Here is a 20,701-nt window from a genome sequence, read left to right on the forward strand (position 1 = left end):
TGCTTGAATCCTTCCACAGCGAAAACTAAATAGGGGAAAGCACCCGGCACCAAATGTGAGATTGGATGAATGTAACTGAACCAAGCGGTGCAAAGACATACATGTATCAATCTGAATGAAAACAAAAGAAAGTCACATGTCCAAATAGTCAAGGTCTTTTTATTTGATCAGGGACAAATTCAAACAGCTATAGCATCACGTTCAACTTTACAGCAGGTTCTTTTATTATTCTCAAGACTTCACAAAATTGGCTGTTGTCTCGTTCGTTCACTTTGCAAACAGGAAGTACATAATTTACAGGAGACAGATCTTCAATGACTTGGCTATTCTACTACATCTCAGCAGCTGTGACTAACAGAGGAAGAGTCCACACCCAGTACGAGTGAAACTTTAAACCCGAGTTAGCCAAGCTGGACCACCTGCTGTTCTGATATTTAATAAGTAGGCAAACCCACAACAGTAGTAAAAGTCCCCATGTTGGGGCTATAGATATACAGCATCCACAAACCCAACACATTGGTTTATATAGCATTTATTATTATGTTACTGTCCATTTAAATGAACTAAATAAAAACTTGACATGTTACAATAATAACCTCACCTTTCACCTCCTCTCACTGTGAGATCAACATCAAGCTTGATCAGCCAATCAATGTGAATCAGTGTGTGCTCACAGGTGATATGGGCAGGACATGTAGGTGAGAAGCTATCTATATCAAAGAGGTCACTCGGATGCAGTCGTTGATTTGTTTCACTGATAAAGTAAAAAGGGGTTGATGCTTGATTTTGTGACTGCGTGTTTCTGGCATGGTGGGTTGTGTGTGTGTGAGAGTGTGTGTGCACACTCAGGGTTGGCTCTGGATATGCCTGCGCAGCTCCTGGGCCTTGTCCTTCAGGTCCGGCCTGCTGTCGGCCTGCATCGTGGAGAGGGAGCGCTGCAGCTGCTCCCGGGTCTTCACACACACACAGTCCCACTGATCGCTCTCTGGAACACACACAGGAGAATGTCATCAGTGACACTTAGGACTTGTTTTTTCCTACCATAAATCTAATCCTATAAAACAGATTTGTACTTTCATTGCACTCAGTGAATGTTATATGACCTAACAGCATTTTATCTCTGTGATATTTCTAAAAAGGGAACTTATAATACGGCATATTTACAGTTATCCTTCTGGGCTCTTTATGGAATCAGTTTGATACGGTGCTGTAACATTCCTACAGGGAGTTACAGCCGATCCTGAGTTATAGTGAGATTTAAAGTTTATAGGGACTATAATATTCCCTTATAATACATTTTGTTTTACACGTATCAATTGATTTAGGAGTATCTACATATTTGTCATGCTGAAATACACGTTCATCCATTGTTTTACATATTAATTCATGTATGTGTTATTATTGTTTTGATTAATAACTAAGGTTGATGCCCCGGACTTAAACTGTTCTCAGTAAGGAGAAGACACTCGTATATATTTTAAAACCCTACATAAAAGTAAAGCTTTAAGTAAATTAAGCGTATGTAGGATTAAAGTATCATGGCAAATGTTCCTGAGGTATTCCTTTTGCACGAATCAGACGCCAAGGTTACGTTTCTTCCTGACATATGATGCAATACAACTGCTTAATTAAAAAAATGGTATAGATAGACTAGAAGAGAACCTCTACCTCTGAAGAAAAACTGGGTTCAAGTTTTAGTTTTCAAAAACAAATAAACAACAATACGCTTTATGATAATCTCAGGAGTAAAAACATACCTCCAGTTCTCTTCACGATCAGATCCACAACGGACAAGGCCTCTGTCCTCACGGAGGAGTAACTTTTGTTTTCTGGGCAGAAACACAACACAAACATGGTGATGAAGTGCTGAGTCAAAGACTCATATACAAATACCCTGACATTGTGAGTCTCTTACCTAAAGGGTGAGTGAGAGCAGCACATGTCTCCGTGAGGATCTGAGACAATGCATTAGGGTCTTCACTCCCCTTCTCCAGCAGCAACAACCTACAGAGGAAAAACAGTCATAAACTTAAGTTAGAAATGTTTATTATGAACACTCTTTGATCTGCTTGATTTGTTCAAGTTGTATTACTCTGAACAATTACAGGAAACTGTTTGTTTGTCTGGCACCTACCCCTTGTAGAAAGCCTTCATGGACTGCAGAACACCAAGCTGGACCTTCCAGGTGCTCAGCTTCAGCTTCTCACACATCAGACTGCACACCTCCACCTGGAAGCGAGCTGCACACAGACATTATAGAACTATATCATAACGGTTCTGCCACTGATCTGAGCCCCTGAGAATGCAGTGCTGAGTCTCTAAAAAGGTACGACATATTGGCTCCATTTCTCTTTATAGAATAGAACTGGGCGGGATGAAACCCTCTTTAATGGTCTCACATGCAGAGCACACAGCGCACACAGTGACATGTGTTCTCTGCTTTTAACCCATCCTAGTACCAGGAGTCTAGTACTAGGAGCAGTGGGCAGCTATTGCACAGCGCCCGGGGAGCAATGGGAGTGAGGGGGGGTGTCCGCCGGTGCCTTGCTCAAGGGCACCACGGCAGGGCAGGAGGTGAACTGGGACCTCTCCAAGTAGCAGTCCACACTCCATATTTTTTAGGTGTGGTCGGGGACTTGAACCGGCGCCCACTCCCACTCCAAGACCCTACTGACTGAGCCACTGCCGTGCAAATTGGGATCAACAAAGTACTTCTTATCTTATAAGTATGAATTCCGCTTCTTTTCTCAGCTTTAAATCTTGCCCACTTGGTGCTCAATAAGTGTCCACCATACAGAAGTAACAACATGTGGATCATTGATCCAGTCGAGGCTGAGACTCACCCTGAGTCTGAGGGTTTCTGGGCCAAGCCTTTCCCAGACACTCAAAAGCACAGAGCAGAGCTTCAGTCTGCAGCTCCTTCTCCTTCACATCTTTATCATCGTCATCCTCCCGAGACCTCAGTGAAGCACGGCCGCTCTCTGGGCAGTTCTGTTGGAAATCAAGGAGATACTTTAAAACACAGGTTAAGAGAACTCGTAGAAAATAGTGCTATCTTAAAATATGGCACTATAATAACAGGCATTATCAGATGAGTAGATGTGATTTCACCTTTTTGATCAGAGGGATGATGATCTCCGCCATGTCGCTGAAGCGGTCCTCCTCGCTGCTGTGGAGCACGTCTCCGGCGCAGCGCAGAGCGGCCATTTTGTACACCAGACTCTCCTTACGACACTCCTTCAACACAACCTCCAGCACCTCAGAGATGGTGGGCTGGCCTGCGAAAGGCTTCTTCAGCTCAGGGCTGAACGCCATGGGAACAATGGAGGAGATTTAGTATGAAATTAAAAAGGGGTGTGATCATTCTGTCTGGCAATTGAACATTTATCGGAATTAGAGCTTGATTGAGGTCCTCGAGATCGATAGAATAATCAACAATTCACCAAATTGAAAGTTAAATTAAATCGAATCATGACACCCCTAGTTAATATTGCACATAAAATAAAACTGGTAATTAAAGAGGATAAAGTTATGCAAGGACTCTCACCTGCATTTGGAGACAACTGATCCAATGGCTTTCAAAAGCTCCTCCTAAATCAAGAAAGACCAAAAAGAAACAAAACAAAAATACGTTTGTAACAAATCTCTCGTACTTTTTGTGGTACTGTTGTATTGACAGCCGTTACCTTGCCAGCCCATGTGCGTCCGGACAGTCCCTGAATTAAAGCTGTGAGCACCATGCCAAGGTGGGGGGCAACCAATGAGCCCGTCTGTTCCTTGGCAACGGTGGCCATGGCAGCTGCACCCTGAGCCTTCATCTTCCAGGACTGGGATTGCAGGGCCTTCTGGGTAATAGCAATGAGCTCGGTCATGTAGAGTCTGATACCTCCGAAGCTCCCTAGAATCAAAGAAATGTTATTACAAAGACAAATAGAGATGTTGATTGGACTGTTAGTGCCAATATTTCTAAATGTCATAAAAAGTATTTGTTTTTTTCTTCTGTTTATCATTTGTATAAAAAAAAATATCTTTAGTGTTTGAGTGTTCCTCACCGGGGACATTCTCCTGCCACACCTCGGCCCACAGCGTGGCGTCGTGGCTCTCCCCCTCCTCATCGGGCCCCGGGGCCTGATGCATCCCCAGGAAGGCCAGCGGCAGGGCCACTCCTGCGTGGCCCTTCAGCACGTCAGGGCTGTAGTGGCTGATGGCGTGCATGGTCAACGCACTCGATGACTTGTACACCGGCTCTGGGAGAGAGAAAGAGTAGAAGAGAGCGGAAAGTTACCGTTTGGTTTAATGCACAAACAGAATCATTATCTTTTGAGGAAAGATTTTCTGCTGTTTTACCTTCTTTCTCCAAGTACCAGCCGTTGAGCTTCAGTAGTAGTTTCTCAACGCTTGTGTCTTTGGCTGTCTATAATAAAACATAGAAACAACACATGCTTACCAAGTCAACCTTTGGTGTGATGACATAATAAGATTACTTATCAGAAGTGGTGCTTACCCTGACAAGGTGTCCCAAAGCAAAGGCAAATGCTTTCTGTACCACAGTGCTCCTGTCATGGATACCGTTCAACAGGGCACTCATCAGTTTACCTGCCAATAACAAATAGATGGTTCATTAATTCACTTGCACTAAATAGAAACACATTAAACAACACGAGTTCAATTGTGCTTTACCTGAGTATGGGGTGAGGTCCTGGGGGCACTGCACTGAGAGTGAAACTATGACACTAGCACAGCCACCCTGTGTCGAAAAAAGAAAACAAACATAAACCGGTGTCTCAATACACTGCATTTATAACAGGTGGGTTCAAATACATCAAGTATAAACTCCTTACAGACAATCTGCAAATGAGAGACTACAGAAGTGTGTGTACCTTGGTGCCCAAGCCTACTCCACTCTTGAGCAGCTCACAGAGCCTGGGAACCAGCTCTCCCAGCACGGAGACATCGAGGTGCTGCAGACACTGAGGACAGGGACACAAGACGGATCTTAACACAACAGATCTTGGTTTTTTTTGCCATGTTTCGTCAATCTTACTTTCTTTCCTGTTACACCTTGAAACTGGGACTAAAACCACTAAAGGTCAAGAAGGTTAAACTCAGTATTTATGATGTTTTTGTCATTAAGTATGATATTTGAAATACAGCTCCAAATTGTTCTAAATGAAAGTAAATGCTTCTCACTTCAAATATATTGATCAGGAATCAATAGGGGAATAAATACAGAGTCAGACAGTTCAGTCCATAATCCCATTGGTATCAATAAAATGTTTCATTTTCAACCCGTAGTTATATAGTGTTTTCTTCTTACCATGTTAACGGTCTCCATCATTGGAGAGGACTTGGCGGCACTCAGCCTGGCAGCGTCCATGGCACTCTAGAGAGGCAGAAGAACACAACTCATGAACATGTGGAGTCTTACCGGTGATAAAGCGTACATGATCTGGTTGCCATACTTTGGGTAAAGACGCAGTAGAAGACTGAGGTTACCTTTTCTTGCTCTGTGGCTCTGAGACTGAGGTAGTTGAGGACCTGAGGCTCCAGGGTGCTGAGGGCCTCCAGCAGGGCGGGGATCAGCCGGGCAGCGTGGGGCTTTAGTCTGGCACCGGCCGTCTTACTGATCTTCACCAGGGTCTGGATACTGGGAGGGAATACAACGGATGGGTTTAGAGAGAAAGAGGCCGACTATGCTATGGCTCGAAATGGCAACCTGCTTATGTAGCGACGTACAGACAGATAAAAGCGTCTTACTGCTCAACACAGACATAGAAAACATTTGGTGCATCGGGGATTTGGATTGAAAAGGACTTCAATAACTTAAAATCTACTTTGAACTTAAACTGTCATGCTCTAAAAAAATCAATACAACTTTGTTTTTACATACAGCATAAGTTGCGTCAATATAAGCAAAGTAAGAGGAAGGCCACACAGCAGAAACAAAGACAACAGTTATGGAGGGAGGCGTTACCTTAGAGAGCGGACCTCGGAGACACTGCTGACGATGCCTTTCTCCAGCAGGGTGGGCAACATCACCGCCACAGTCCTCTGGGCTGCGGAGCCTGTAGACTCACACATACGAGTACACACCTGGACACAGGGAGACAGCCCGGGTCATGCATGTGTACACAAACAATTACAAATATAAACACAAAGCCCATTATAGTGCCAAACAGCTTTACCTTACTGAGGGTCTTCAGGGTCAGGTCGGCTGCCTTCCTCACAGATTCCTGAAACATGACGACACATTATTAACAACGGCAAGGTCTGCTCGACACGATGGCAGCTATCTTTAACGGGTTCCATGTGTTGCTCTTGGTGAATAACAGCAACATTGATTGAGATCATTTCCCGCTCACCTTGATGTCATCCAGGACTCTGAACAGCGTTTCCCAGATTTCTGCCAGGTGATCAATGAGGTCTTCAGCTTGGCGGCCACGAATCAGGTCGTTCAGGGCCAGACAGCTGATGGGAAAATCAATGAACCAGAAACAGACTTTGTATTACAGCGAAGGCCTTTAAGGTCCTTACCTACAGTATAATAATGTGAGTGGCAAAACACAACATTAACATATCTAACTAACCCAGCTTTTAAAACACTTCAACTGTTCTCTCTCTCTGATATATGTCAGTTAGAATACCTAGTTCCTGTACTAATACTGTGGGGCCCATATCAACCTACTCACCAAGTTTGAAACAAAAATAAACGCTTTTGGAATCTTTAGCTTTTATCAAAAAATATATTACAAAAAGTAAATACAATAAATACAATTAGGAGAGAACATAAAACAGTCTAATCTTTATTTCCAGGGGTTTGCAGTTCAATGTATTTATAATGTACCTGGACTCGCGCACTCTCCAGGTGTTACTGGTCAAGTTGGAAATGACGTCCTGCAGGATCTCCTGAAGATACTTATCCACCTGAAACAGAACAAACAGACATGCTCACAATACTGCCACCTACATAGTTAACATCTATGTGTACATCCATTTGTACATGCATGAGTATTTATTTACGTGTGTGTGTGTGTGTGTGTTGAACAACATTAAACTCCTACCAGGGTCTTATCGGTGACCAAGGCGTCCCAGATGCTGGTCATGGCCTGACGGATGTTCATGTTGGGGTCAAACTGGTAGCGGTACAGGCGGGGCACGATCTGGGGCAGGAAGGGGGCCAGCTGCTCGCCCGCCTTAGACGCGATCATGTTGAAACCAAACGCTGCTCCCTGAAAGGAGGAGAGGTCGGAAAGAAAGAGGAATGAGACAACCGCAGATAGTTAGGAAAATAGTGCATGTATTGGACGGGGAAAGAGGGTGATACCTTGCGGGAGTTCCACATGGCATGATGATTGGCCAGGTTCATGAACTTGTAGACCAGATCTGGTTGGTTCAGGTCGCTGGCCAATGAGCAGAGCTCCTTGTATGTTGTCAGGCCGTGACTGCAAGTGAGAGATTGATGTCAATTTCACACAAAGAGTTGTTAGCGTTTATCAGTACATTTGGACAGCAAAAACTCATTCTAATATTGGTGACACATGACTCACCCATCAGGGGTCTTCCCCAAGCCTTCTCCCTGGAACACCTCTGTATCTTCTGAAACTGCGTGTTTCACTCTGTTGCAAACATAGGAAAACAATCCTGTGAATCTTTTCTCTTGTTTGATTCCTTCTTCATTATTTAACTACCCACTCACCTTTTGCCGGTCATGAGTGTTTCCACCAGGGTAGAAACCAGTTCCTGCTGGTCAGCCTCTCCTCCCATCTCGTAGACGAGGCCCAGACCTTTAGACGCCACATCCTGACTCAAGTCTAGATCACATAAGGGAAGACGAAGTTCAAAAAAGTGATGATGAAGATGCGGGAAGGATAGAGCATTTGTTTTGTAATGTTGGACGGGCATATTCAAAAAGCCCTGGAAGTAATGAACAGATCAATGCATTAGTCATTGTTAGAAGTGTCTTCTTACCGTCAGGGTCAGAGAGAACAGAGATGAACGCCACCTGAATCTCCTTCAAATGGGACTGTCGGAGTGAAGGCACAAATATTATTTTTTTTAAATACTCTTTTTATTGTAATTTTTGTAAACATTCAGACATAACATACATACAACCGCATACCTACTCCAATGTGTGCAGACTAGTTATTGCGCATATAACATACATCTCTCCATGGGTGACAATGTCACCTTAATCATGGAGCAAGATATCTATGTATATCTCCGCTCACATAGCAATTAGTTCAATAAAAGCACAGAGAGAACATTTATAAGAATAATACATTATAATCATAATGGCCTGAGATGTGACCAGTCATTACAATGAGAAAGATCCAACAGGAGGGAAAGAAGAAAAGAAAAAGATAATAATAATAATAATTAATAAATAAATAAATAATAATAATGTTTGTTGATGTGTTTTTCCTCTTTTCTTTAAGTCTAGAGAGAAACAGGAACACAGTTCAGAGGAATATAGTTGTACCCACCATGATTTCCTTGTGCTGGCCGAGTTTCTTGACCATGGAGAGCAGCCATATGCAGGCTGCCTGTCGGACGTGGGGGTTCTGGCTCGGTATGTACCTGGCCAGGACGGATTTCAGGACCCACGGAACCACGTCATTATTTTTCACGTCTAACGGGGAAAGGAAGAGAGTAGAAATGTTGTTGAGGGACATTTCTATACTGTTAGCCTTTTTTTCAGTGACATATTCCCATCCCCATTGAATACAATTGAAGCTGTAGGAGGCCGCCGCCGCAAAATATAAAAAGCTGATCGACACAAGGCAGGCCTGACAAACCTGCTCACTTGAAGATCTAGAAAATGTGTCGTAAGTGCTTGAGAAATGATCCATTAGTTCTTAAAAATGTTTAGAGTTGCACTCCAAACTGTACAAACAAGTACAATTAAAGTGAATTTATTTATATATTTACAATCTGAACCGTTTTTCCCCCCCTCTGTCCTCAAACCTTTACCTTTAAAAACCTTAGGAAGAGCAGCTGAGGAGGGAATGAAATACATGTGAACAGAATAGAGCAGCATAGAGGAGTGAAACAGAAAGCACTCACTCTGTGGGGGGTTGTACTCTTCCTCGGTGCAGGTCCATGGGTCTCTGGCAGCTCCAGAGCTGGTGCCTATGGCAACGCTGGTTATCGCCTCTCCCACCGTAAACTGCAGCTCCACCTGTTTGGCCTTTAGAAAGAAGATGTGAGAGATATTGTCACCAATTAGACGCACCCAACAACAGCTTTGAATGCGCACCATGTTGATACATATTCAAAATACCAGAGTGCAAAAAACGGCACTTCTGCCAACACTTGAAGGCCTGATTCATCAGTTTGAGAAATCTAACAATTTTTCAGAATCAGAAAACATTAGGTCAACATAATACACGTTTATTACAAACATCAGGTAGTTTGAGCCTATTAACACTAGCACTTTTAAAACATTGCATTATAATTACTTTGGGGGTCGTCTTTGTAAAGCCCTGCATTACTACTGTTAGTGGTATTGTCAGTCAATACGTTTCATACCTCTACAGAGTCCATGAGACCCTGCAGCAGCTTCTTTTGGTAAGGGAAGTCTCCATCTCCCACAGGAAGGTAGCCCAAGGTCTGGATTGATCTCTCCTTCATCTGGACCACGTGGATACAAGCAAGATAATTAAGGTTCATTTGATATGTGAAGATCTGAGGCATGATTAACACATGAATGCATACTGATGGTCCCTGGACAAAATATCTGAGTAACCCCTTCCTTTGGGGCAGTCCCTGGTTACCTTTGAGCTCTCTTTGCCAGAGGGGATGCGAGCCAGCAGGTTTTCCATGGCCGACAGTTTGGTGAAGCCGGCTCCATCGTCAGGGATCAGCAGGGCGCCGTTACGGCCGATTTCCCCCAGAGCTGTACACGCTGCTACCGCCAGCAGAGCACTGCTGCTGTCCAGGAAGGAACCTAGGTGGACCATATAGACAGAAAATTACAAATAAGTTACAGGATGGAAATAAAGTACAACACCTAGATTGTGATATACACCCCATCACAATCTAGGCAAGTAAATAGCATTTTCACATCATTTAATTGCAGTCTAACAGTCATAGTCAATAAACGAAGCCTAAACTGGAGGAAAATGTTGAGAAAAAAAGCTTACCAATTGTCTTTGTGGCCATGGCAACGAGTTCATCATCTCCTTGGGAGGTGATGCACATTTGCTGCTCCATGTTGTGCGTCGAGTCCCCGGCTTTCTTTTTGCTCATGTAGCGTCCCACCATGTAGCCCAGAGCCAAGACGGCGCCATGCTGAGTCTCAGGACTCTGTGGTTCAACAAAAGCAATTAACATTAACACAAAGTACCAAATGCACACTCTTGAATTGCCAAGTGCTCCGAAGAGACAACGCGCCATACGTGGTTGTCTTTAGTGATTTTGAGCAGGTTGTGCACAGCCGTCTGCAGCTCGCTGCCAGTCATGGTGGAGACCACCACAGCGTACAGCTGGGCTGCCAGCTCCCTCATGTCCTCCTTATTGGTGTTCATCAGACTCTGGAGGAGAACACATGTGTTATTACAGCTGAATGCACTCAGTGGAGAAATGTGAGTTAGGCTGAACACAGGACCGCTAAGTGATTGGAGTGCTAATATTTGTCTCACTGATGGAGTAGAGCGCCACACATCTCAATGTAGAATTGCCCTTAGCCTACGTCTAAATAAAACACATAAATCAAATGAAATACTCACTTTAATCCAGTCGATTTTCTCTATGAATCTGTGAGCCAGTTTCTCAGGGCAGACAGACACCACCTCCAGCAGACAGTACATCACTGGGATTCCTGTTGGGATTAGTAAAGGAGATGCAATAAAAAACAGAGTTTCCAACGATGACTGTCATGTCAATGATTCTGTTAATCACAACACTGCACCAGAGATGAATAAATAAAGAATATAATGATAGACTTAATCACTTTGAATAATCAACAACACTAGGGCTTCCTTTACTAATGGTAATGGCAGGTTCACTTGTCTCACCCCCCACAGCAGACAGCAGCTGCTGCAGCAGATCCATGTAGACATGAACAGGGCTCGCCTCAGAACCCTTTGACTGAGACTCAGAGGACAGCAGTGTGTGGACGTAGCGTCCGATGGCTGGAGCATCATCCTGCATGTCTGCCGGACGTGTGGAGATGGGCCTGACCCCGGCACTGTGCGCCAAACACATCCTCAGGTAGAGCACGATCTGAGAAGACAGGGGGTAGTAAGGTGCCTGCAGCAAAATAACTAATATACACTCTGAGTTTGCAAAGCCATGTTACAATTTATGAATGTCATAGGCATGATCCCCAATTAATATGTACCTCCCCAAATGCAGATGGGTTGAAAGGGATAGTGTACGTTCCAACAGTGTACTTAGCTGGAGTCTTCATCCTCTGAGCAGCCTGATGATGACCAGATAAAAAGGTTTGAGATTAAGAATTAGTTTTAGCAAAAGTGGGTGTTTTACGTGAATCAATGAAAAACAGGCACAAAGATTCACCTTCTCCTGGACATATGCCACCATGTCAGGAAAAGAGGGCATTGGCTTTGGTCCCTCCTTCTCTGAGCTCTTGGTAGGAAAAGCTCTCAGCACCTTCTTGGCCTCTGCAGACACCTCCTCTCTCCTAACACAGGAAAACAGCTCGTGTTATATTCTGCACCACAGGAAAGAAAACCATCAACAGCCTCATTCAAGCTTTAACCATCTTCCATGTTGCTTGGTTTCTTTTGTGTGTGTGAGGGCTGTACCAAATGTCTTCTTTTATTGTTATTCAAAGCTCTTATTGGAGGTTTTTAAGTGAAACATCATATTTTATGATGCCATATCACAACGGTGTTTATATAAATGGGATTTATTGTGCCGTTAGATTGCTTCTACGCCACCCTGTTAATACAGGCGTGCGCCTCCTTTTGTGTGCGGAAAAGAGATGAAACCGTATTTTGAATGCTGGAAAATGTGGTTTTCCAAACACTAATAACCAAAAACTATAGATTAAGAAAGAATATTTGTTGATTATATCTATTTTTTTCAATATATTTTGACTTGTGAACTTTGCTACAATTCGAAAGGTTTGGATGACAGAAGTTGGAAACAATCCATGGCAGGAAACACTGTAATCCAATTCTATTCATATTGTATCAAAAGTAATAGGTGTAGAGTAAACGTTAACTTCAACCGTGCAGAAATAGTGGGTTCAAACAGAATGAATTCACAGCATCTGTAGGTAGATTTAGAATTTGAATGTGAACATTATGAATGACTCACAGAAAGGCTGACAGTTTGTTAGCGTTAGGTTTTCTGTGTTTTATCCACTTACGGGTCTCCAGCAGCCAGCAGCAGCAGGTATCTTGTTGGCACGTGATCCGCAGCAAACACTGTGCTGGCAAACTTCATGGCCACCTGGCGAACTTGCACCTCCGGCTGCCACAGAAAGAATAATCAAGAGTTATGATTTGCCTCACGTAGTTACCTCCATAGCTAGTCAACATTAATAAATCCATGTGTCATCTAAACCAAATACCTGTTTTGCCTGCAAAGACTCACCTTTCCAATGTAAGCAGCCACCAGCGCCTCCATCAGGTTCAGCAGAGCCCCCTGCAGGTTGGCGTAAGCTCCGACCATCATGGACAACGCTTCCTGGATGGCAAGGCGGACATCAGACTCCTCCTAGAGACGACAATGGAATTTGGAAATATCAATATCAGATACATTGTCGTGCTCTTCTTAGAATGAACTTTGATGAATTATTTAGACTGAGAGATCTTTACAGATGTTTAACCTACCTTGCACATGGACTCAAAAAACTGCTGAACCAGTGCGATGTCCTTTGTGAACAGCTGTGGCATGCGGCTAGAGGAGAGAGACAAAATGCAGATTTGCATTTTATTTCAAAATCCTACACCAAGCTGGCAATGTAAGCAAAAAGAACGATGTTATTTCAATATACCTTGAAAGCTTTCCAACAGCAGAGTAGGCAACGCATAGTAATTTAGGATCCTGCAAGGGCACACGAGTTATTAGTAGGTATATTTAGATAATGGAACATTAAATGCAGTTAAATGTGTGTCATTTGTAGTTTTACCTCCTTGTATTCATTGATGAGCTTTGTGAGACCATTAAGCAGCATTAATCCCAAAGGTTTATTAGTGTCAGGACATCTGAAAAAAACATGAAAAAGCCAATTACTATCTTTCAAATGCTAACAAAAACACTTTTGAATAAGAAATTAAATATGGATGCATCTAGAAAGTACACTTTTCTTACATCATGCAGATGTGATGGACAAACTGCAAGGTGAGAGAGAGCAGCTTGTTGTTGGTGCCGGCTCCAAACAGACCATCATACACAACCTACAGAGGAAAGGAAAAGTCTATCAACAGACTTTCTTTGAAAAGTGGAGACTCCACCTCAGTCTGGTCAAAGAGCCTACCTGGATGTTTGCTGGAAAGCACTCTGCAGCCAAGCGTGATCGTAAGAGATGTGGCAGGATCTTCAGCTTGACTCTCGTGCTCACTGGCTCGTGTTTCAGCTCTTGCTTCAAATTGCCTCCCTAGTGCACATAAAGAACAGTATTATATACCTAATATATATATATATTTTGTAATCACAGGTTAGTTTTGTACGAACAATGTCAGTTTTACAAACCTTTGTTTTGAGAGGAACATCCCCCAGATACACCTTGTACATCTTGTTGATAATTAGAGGATTGTTCCAATCAATGATGCTGGAGGATAACACACAAAGAAGTACATGAATACAAGTTTGTACTTTCAGTATTTTATTCTAATGGTTTTACCAGTCAGTGAGAACATGTGAATAACTTTATAATTTGTAAACAGGAAATGACTCAAGCTGCTCCACCTACCTCTGTTTGCTCTTCATCTCCAGGTCAGCAGCAGTGGCCACACCGTGCCGGGTGTCGCTGGACGCCACCACCAGGTGCACCACCGACTCCACCTCTGGGACTTGCTGCGCCTCCATGAACTTCACTATGCCAAGCTTACACTGGGAAAACAAAAACAGGATAATAAGGAAACATAGCAATTCTGTCAAATATGGCAACCAATTATCAACTACATGTACATCAGTGCATGCTGGTCTGCATTGTCTAGTTTCACAAAATTAGTGTTTATTAAGACTATAATATTGTGGTATAATACAGCCTTTGTCTCAAGTGTTTAGTTTTGTTCTTCTGTTTATTGTCAAACTTAGTCTCAATAGTTAGACATGTTATTTTAATAGTTTTATTGTCTGTTATTTTCAAACATGGCCCTAGCCTAGCCATTTAAAAAGCATAGACATATATAAAACCTGCCCAAACTCAGTTATTGTACCTGCTCTAGCTGCTCAGCGCTCCACTGGGCCTCTCCAATCACCCTCTTGGCAGCATAGACACTCATCCCAGGGGGGGGCTGGGGGAGACCCTGCCCACCTGCAGCAGCCTCTGCAGGGCTTCCCTGGGAGGGTGGAGCAGGGCGAGTCGGGGATTCATTCAACACAAAACTAGAGGTGCCAGAAAGAGAGAACCAGTCAACATTCTGGTTCAAAAGCTTTGAGTAGGGCTATATAACCTAGCAATGCTCAAACACATAGTATAAACTCACCCGTAAGGCATCAGTAAAACATCCAACATGAACTCCAGCAGTAGCTGCACTGTCTTTGGCCTCTCAGTTAAGTTAAATGGAGTCGCAACCTTGGAGATGCCGGCAGGATACTTCATATGGTAAAGGGTGGGGATCAGCAGGTGCATCAGGCTAAGAGAAGAAAGAAATAGAGTGTGAAGTAAAATGATATTACATTTGACAAAGAACAGATAGTCAGCCCCAGATCAAAAGGACGGAGGCAGTATGTGTGTTTGATTATATTCATGTATAATATCCTTTTTTAGGTCGATTTTGTGATGATAGTAAATATTGCTGTGCATCATAGAGTGTATTTGTCCCCTCACCTGTCCTGCTGTGGCTGTGGCTTGCCCTCCATGGCAGTGAGAAGGGTGGGGGCCAGCTCACACTGTTTTCCCACCTCCAGACGTGGGTAGCCCAATTTGATGTAGATGATGGTGAAATTCTAAAATATCCACAAAAACAACAATCATCACTCCTATCTCAAGTAACTACTACTAACTACTAAATATAAATAGTTTTTTTTCCAACTACTACTAAATTCTGCTGTGATGAATATTCCACACTAACTATTTTCACAAAGGCACCTCCTTTCTCCCAACACATGAAAACAGCTCATTTTATATTTTGCACCACTCAGGAAAGTGTAAACTGGTAAATATGAATTAGTATAACTTCTAATTATTTAACTTACCTGAAAACATTCAGAACTACTTTTTGCACTATACTCTCAATAGGGATTGCATTATACCTACACAATAGCGACTTCTTGATTGGATTAAGAGCAGTGTATATTTAAAGAGCAACTTGCAGGCTAGAGACCCGAGTGAAGAAATGTGTAGGAAAATGATGTATACACTAGATTTTCTAAAATATATACATAAATATACACTACAGTGACATCTGGCGTCGTTTTTGTAAGACATTTTTACTTCCGCATAAAAAAAAACCACCACGTCACATCAGGGAGAGCGGCCGGTCTAACGTATTCATAAACATGGATCACAATGCTAGTTTTGACACAGAAGAGGTTGAACATGTACATTCGAATGCATATGACGGACCACAACCTTGTAATTATGAGCCTGCTAGGCGTCCAAGAGACCAGGAGCAGCCAAGGATTAGAAGAAATAACGGCCATCGGAGAGAAATGGAGCTGTGGTGTGAGGAGAACCAGTGGAGAACTGGGCAGCTGTCTTGGTGAGTGACCGGCGTTAGCTACAGAATGTTAGCTAACGTCACATCACAACATTGTAAAGTTAGCCATCATATATCAGGCTATAACTAAAGTAGTATTGATAATATAGTAACGTTACTGGCAGGACTGTTGATACTGATCCATAACAGAAACTAATGCGAAAGTATCTCGCGTTACCTAATGCAACTCCACACTACGTCTTACGGTGCTGTACCGGAGGGGAGAGAGAGAGGAGTGAAGGGGGGAGAGAGAGCGAAGGGGGGAGAGAGAGAGAGCAGCAAAGGGGGGGAGAGAGATGTAATACGTTTTTTCTGATAGGTGCTTGTGTGGGAAATGCCAGCCCATGGCCTCAGCTGTGGAGAGTATGTGTTGCAGGGAGGTGGATGCACAACGCACCCAGGAACGAAAGCTAGCTCCGGTCCTTTTCCTGTTAGGGATACTGTGGACTCGATGTCCTGATAGGCTGGAGTTTGTGCAACCTGCACAAACTCCAGCTCACCATGATTAAAAATGGTGAAATGCAATGTAAAATTATCGAAAAAATACCAGCTCACTAAATCACAACCGCTCAAACCAACTACCAACTACTACCGTGAATTGGGCAGAGAACGAGTCCGAGAAAGTTGCTCCCCCATATGACGTAATATGACGCGTTTGACGTTTTTCAGGCAAGGTTAAGCATAAATGTAGTAAAAAAAAAAAAAAAAACTTCTGGCTAAATAAAAAACAGGGTTGTAAATATTGTATTCTTACCGTCACGAAGGAGGCCGCTGAGGGATCTTGGTACTGCACTAACAGTGTTTCTACAGGTAGCTGAATCTTAGGTCGGCTTTTTATCCTCTTGTTCAAGTGGACCAACAACTCCATTACCTGTCAACCAAAACACAAAGTAATTTGGACATTTAATAAACAAAAGCATAATTACACACAAGCAAAAAAAATTAAGAAAATCCAGGCTCCTTACAGGCATCTTGAATCAGGAGGTAGTATGTCTGTATCTATGCAATTGAAGTTGTATGTTTCTTATGTTTCTGTAAAAATAAACTAATATGTGAGGTGTAGGTTCTCATGGCTTTAGGCTGAATCTATTTGAAATTGTTATGATGTGTATATACCATATACAGTCTATGGTATATACAGAGCACACATACATGAGTCATTGTAATCTCTTTAGGACACCCGTCTTACTTTCTTTCGCACACCCTCCTGAACGCTGGAGAGTTTGAGGAGCACAGGGGGTAGGAACTTTGAGATAATGTCCTGTAGTTGGTCATCCGTTTCTGCATGGCCCAGGCGAAGGAACACCCGTTCCAGTTGATCTAAAACAAAAGAAATACATTTGAATCAAATGTATTTTATTTGTTAGAGACGATACAATGAACCTGGATTCCAATACTGAGCACAACATTGATGTGCTTCACAAAGAGTTTACAGCTATTCATGTCTCTAGATTTGACCATGCAAAAATTGATTAAAATATACAGCAGTTTTACAAAAACCACATTACAATACACATATCATACCTCAATATACAAACCATACACCTTGGTAACTTACAGTACACTCATCCAAAACAGCTCTGGTTTGCAGTCAGCTATTACTTAACTTTTGTTTTTTGAAAAAATAGTTTATTTTAAATTTGATTTCTGTTTTTAATGAGTTACATGATATACCCCAGGAGAAACATTTTGATCAACTCTTATATTTAAAATTGTACGAGTGGTATTATACATAAACTCCGATAAACACAGAACATGGGAGCAGTTAATTTGACATCAGCTTTCCATTCAAATATGGAAGTATCACCTATTGGGAGTAGCAACCACAGGAAAAACCAGTATGTGCGACCTTTAACTTCAAAGAGAGGCACCGAGGCAGTACATCACACAATATTAAAACAGTAAAGTAAAAACAGACAGTCCCTGTTTTGCTTAAAAGCTCATCTCGTCAGCTGCTGAGGTGTTGAAACCATCAGCAGCCCTGCCTTCTTTCTCCTAGCATGGTTCACCAGCCAGCTAACAACTGACAGACTATCAACGCATTTCATGTCATTTTGACGCTTTACCACTTGCTTTACACTACCACCGACACTCTGCTACATCATCCAAAATGCTCTTAACACTCCCTTTGAAAAACCAACACTTCAAAAGCTTGATGAATAGAAATATATTAATAAACTGCGTGATAGATTCATTTTGAGCATGACTGGGCACACGGCCTACTGACGTTAGCATTCTAGCTATAGCTGAGTAGCTAGCTCTCGTTCCTGCACCATTTTCTACTCAAATAAGCTTTTTTGTCAGTGTCAAAAAACATCCCACTCGCTAGAATGAAGCAGGCCAAGTATTCGCACTTTTTTTTAAAACAACAAATACGACACTTAAGGAGAAATGAATCACCAAAAACGCAGAGAGAAACTTACTGAGTTCATCCTGGGCAGCCATGTTTGCAGAAAGTTATTAGCGCCCCACGCAGGTTACTTAGTGTCACTGCACTCGGTGGTGCCACTCCTTCATCACTCCTTCATCACCCCTACAGGAGTGATGCTACGTAATGCGCTGAGGCTTCGGAGCGTGGATCTTAATTTGTTTTATTATAAAACAAATTAATGTATTTATATAATTGTATTTTATTTTTGTTTCATTATTGTTTTTTTGTATTTATTCCATTTTGTTCTTTCTTTTTTATTATAATTGTTTGTATTGTTTTATTATTTTTATTTTTATTTATTTAAATATTATTAATATTTTATCAATATTAATATTTATTTAATTATTCATTGTTTATGCATTGATATCATTTTTGCATTTGATTTATTTATTCATTGTATTTTTACTTGTCATTTTTTTATTGTCATTATAATTTTTTATGAATTTATATCACCTTTTTAATTTGAATTATAATTATTGAATCTATTATTATTTGTTGTTGTAATTTAAATTGTATTTTATTATTAGTATTTTTATTTAATTTGTTTACCCCTATGATTTTTTTCCCTGTCTGTGCACAGTTGAAAGACTTTCACTTGAACTTATAAAAGCAGGGATTTGTCATTGCCAGGAAGTCAAATGAGCCCAGAGTAAAATGCTGTTGTGTGCACAAACTAGAGGGGGACAGCAAACACCAGTGTGATTTTGGTGGGAGTACGACCACCCTGGACAAAGTTAGTGAGGGTTCCAAACCAGGCAGCTGCACCACCTGTTCTGCTGAACATGGGCTGTAGAGAACCGTGCAGATCTTCCCTATTGACACCAGGTTGAACCTTGTCGGGAAAAAAAAGAACATTAACAGTGTGAGAGGCACAGATACCATAACAATAATACATTTTATTTGAGGGCACCTTTCAAAACATTCAATGTCACCTTGCAATACACAAATCAACAACGTACGAGTGGCATTACAATACAAAAATGTGTTGCAAAGAAAACCACAGAGGAAAAGTACATTCTAAGGAGCAATTAAAGCTAGTTTTGAACAAATTATGTTAGTGTCTGACTATATCATATAGGTGATATCATTTTTTACGTATTTTGTATTCGTGGCTATCAAGTATCAGATTACTAATTTGATTACTTCAATATTAATTTGAATAACTGGGCAGGTATATATATAATATTCATACAAATGTATTACATGAAAATATGATTTAATGTTCATTGTTTAGAGTTATTCTAAGGCTTTATTCATTGGGAACTCACAGAAAAATCACACTGTTCAAATTTCTGCCTGTTTTACAGACTTTGACCAACAGGGGGGTTCAGATGAAGCCTCATGAGATGAACCTTTTTGAAAACCAATTGGCTGGAAAGCTTCAAAGCTTCATAAGGCTTCATCTCGCCATCCCTACCGTACAGCAATGAGTTCTGCAAAGTTAGAGTTGGACGCATATAGGCTCTTATCGTCATAGTCTAGACTAGTCATTCATTAGCTTCCACATAAAGATCCCCAGATTTAGGCAAAAGGACATTGTTTTCAAGGAAATGGCCAATTTTGTCCCCACCACTTTTGAAAAGTATAACTTATAAATGTTCTGAAAAATAGCGTGCACAAAGAAATGTAATAAACAAGAACACTAATTTCCAATAATGTGACTACAATTTTAAAACCATTACATCTTGTTGCACTCAAGTCCATAGCTTAATTTCAATTGTTGCCTTTCTTTAACTATATAGTTAAAAAAGATTGCAATCAATCAATCAATCAATCAATCAATCAATCAATCAATCAATCAATCAATCAATCAACCAATCAATTATGTTCTGTTTTATTCTCAGCTTTTATATTTTTATTTATTCCTGTATTTATTTCCACATTTCTTTTTTTTTTTACACATTTCTTTTTTCTTGTATTTTTTTATTTCTGTATTTATGCATTTATTTCATTTGTACTTATTTCATGTTCTTTCCTCCATACCTGTGTGCTTGTTGTGTGCATAAAGGTACAAATTCACTCCAAATCACATCACAGCAAGAGATAGTTGGGCGTTCATTGTTTTGAAAACACATTGGTGGTCCACAGGTCTATGCATTTGTTTGTCATGCAGGTGCTCGAGGTTCAACACTAAGGGGAAGGACATCTTTTGTCTTCTGCTATGCTGATGTTAAAACTGGAGAAATTGTCCGCACCACTTTTTTTTAACAAAGTGACGCCAATGATTCCAAGTAATAACAACTGGCTTAATAATTAACCTAAAATGTTGGGAAGAGACTCCTGCACTGGAAATCTGGAGGGACTTTTGTCACATTATTGTAACCAAATACCTGCCTAATGTCTGTTATGTAACCTGAATGTTATTCTTTAATAAGTACAAGTAAATCAAAGTTGTTTTTTAAAAAAAAACGGTTTCAATCAACAAATGCAA

The 20,701-nt window shown here is 41.4% G+C and overlaps 1 protein-coding gene across 1 annotated transcript; it reads right to left on the reverse strand.

Moving 5' to 3' along the window:
• Positions 1–139: 139 nt before the first annotated feature.
• ecpas (Ecm29 proteasome adaptor and scaffold) lies at positions 140–18,401 on the reverse strand. Its single transcript, XM_034203338.1, has 49 exons — positions 18,263–18,401; positions 17,029–17,159; positions 16,594–16,710; positions 14,969–15,087; positions 14,625–14,774; positions 14,355–14,523; positions 13,886–14,025; positions 13,666–13,744; positions 13,451–13,570; positions 13,285–13,370; positions 13,103–13,178; positions 12,968–13,017; positions 12,804–12,870; positions 12,565–12,687; positions 12,338–12,441; positions 11,521–11,644; positions 11,342–11,422; positions 11,016–11,223; positions 10,728–10,819; positions 10,398–10,532; positions 10,143–10,305; positions 9,774–9,946; positions 9,529–9,630; positions 9,064–9,187; positions 8,484–8,629; positions 7,969–8,023; positions 7,697–7,811; positions 7,548–7,616; positions 7,325–7,442; positions 7,062–7,229; positions 6,845–6,924; positions 6,363–6,468; positions 6,186–6,233; positions 5,975–6,093; positions 5,497–5,647; positions 5,318–5,383; positions 4,881–4,970; positions 4,681–4,747; positions 4,505–4,596; positions 4,348–4,414; positions 4,053–4,247; positions 3,687–3,898; positions 3,548–3,591; positions 3,112–3,304; positions 2,844–2,991; positions 2,135–2,240; positions 1,916–2,004; positions 1,758–1,829; positions 140–985 (listed from the first exon to the last, which is right to left on the reverse strand). The coding sequence occupies exons 1-49, from the start codon at positions 18,282–18,284 to the stop codon at positions 846–848; spliced, it is 5,511 nt and encodes a 1,836-aa protein (XP_034059229.1). The 5' UTR covers positions 18,285–18,401; the 3' UTR covers positions 140–845.
• Between the last annotated feature and the right edge of the window lie 2,300 nt (positions 18,402–20,701).

Source organism: Gymnodraco acuticeps, unplaced genomic scaffold (genome assembly GCF_902827175.1).
Source record: "Gymnodraco acuticeps unplaced genomic scaffold, fGymAcu1.1, whole genome shotgun sequence".
Taxonomy (NCBI): domain Eukaryota; kingdom Metazoa; phylum Chordata; class Actinopteri; order Perciformes; family Bathydraconidae; genus Gymnodraco; species Gymnodraco acuticeps.

Excerpts from the sequence above, each read along its gene's own strand:
- ecpas (XM_034203338.1), bottom strand. The coding sequence starts at position 18,284 with ATGGCTGCCCAGGATGAACTCA. Across the intron at positions 11,224-11,341 it reads ACCCATCTGCATTTGGGGAG|ATCGTGCTCTACCTGAGGAT; the intron begins GTACATATTAAT and ends CTGTCTTCTCAG. Across the intron at positions 6,469-6,844 it reads TGGAGAGTGCGCGAGTCCAG|CTGTCTGGCCCTGAACGACC; the intron begins GTACATTATAAA and ends TTTTCCCATCAG.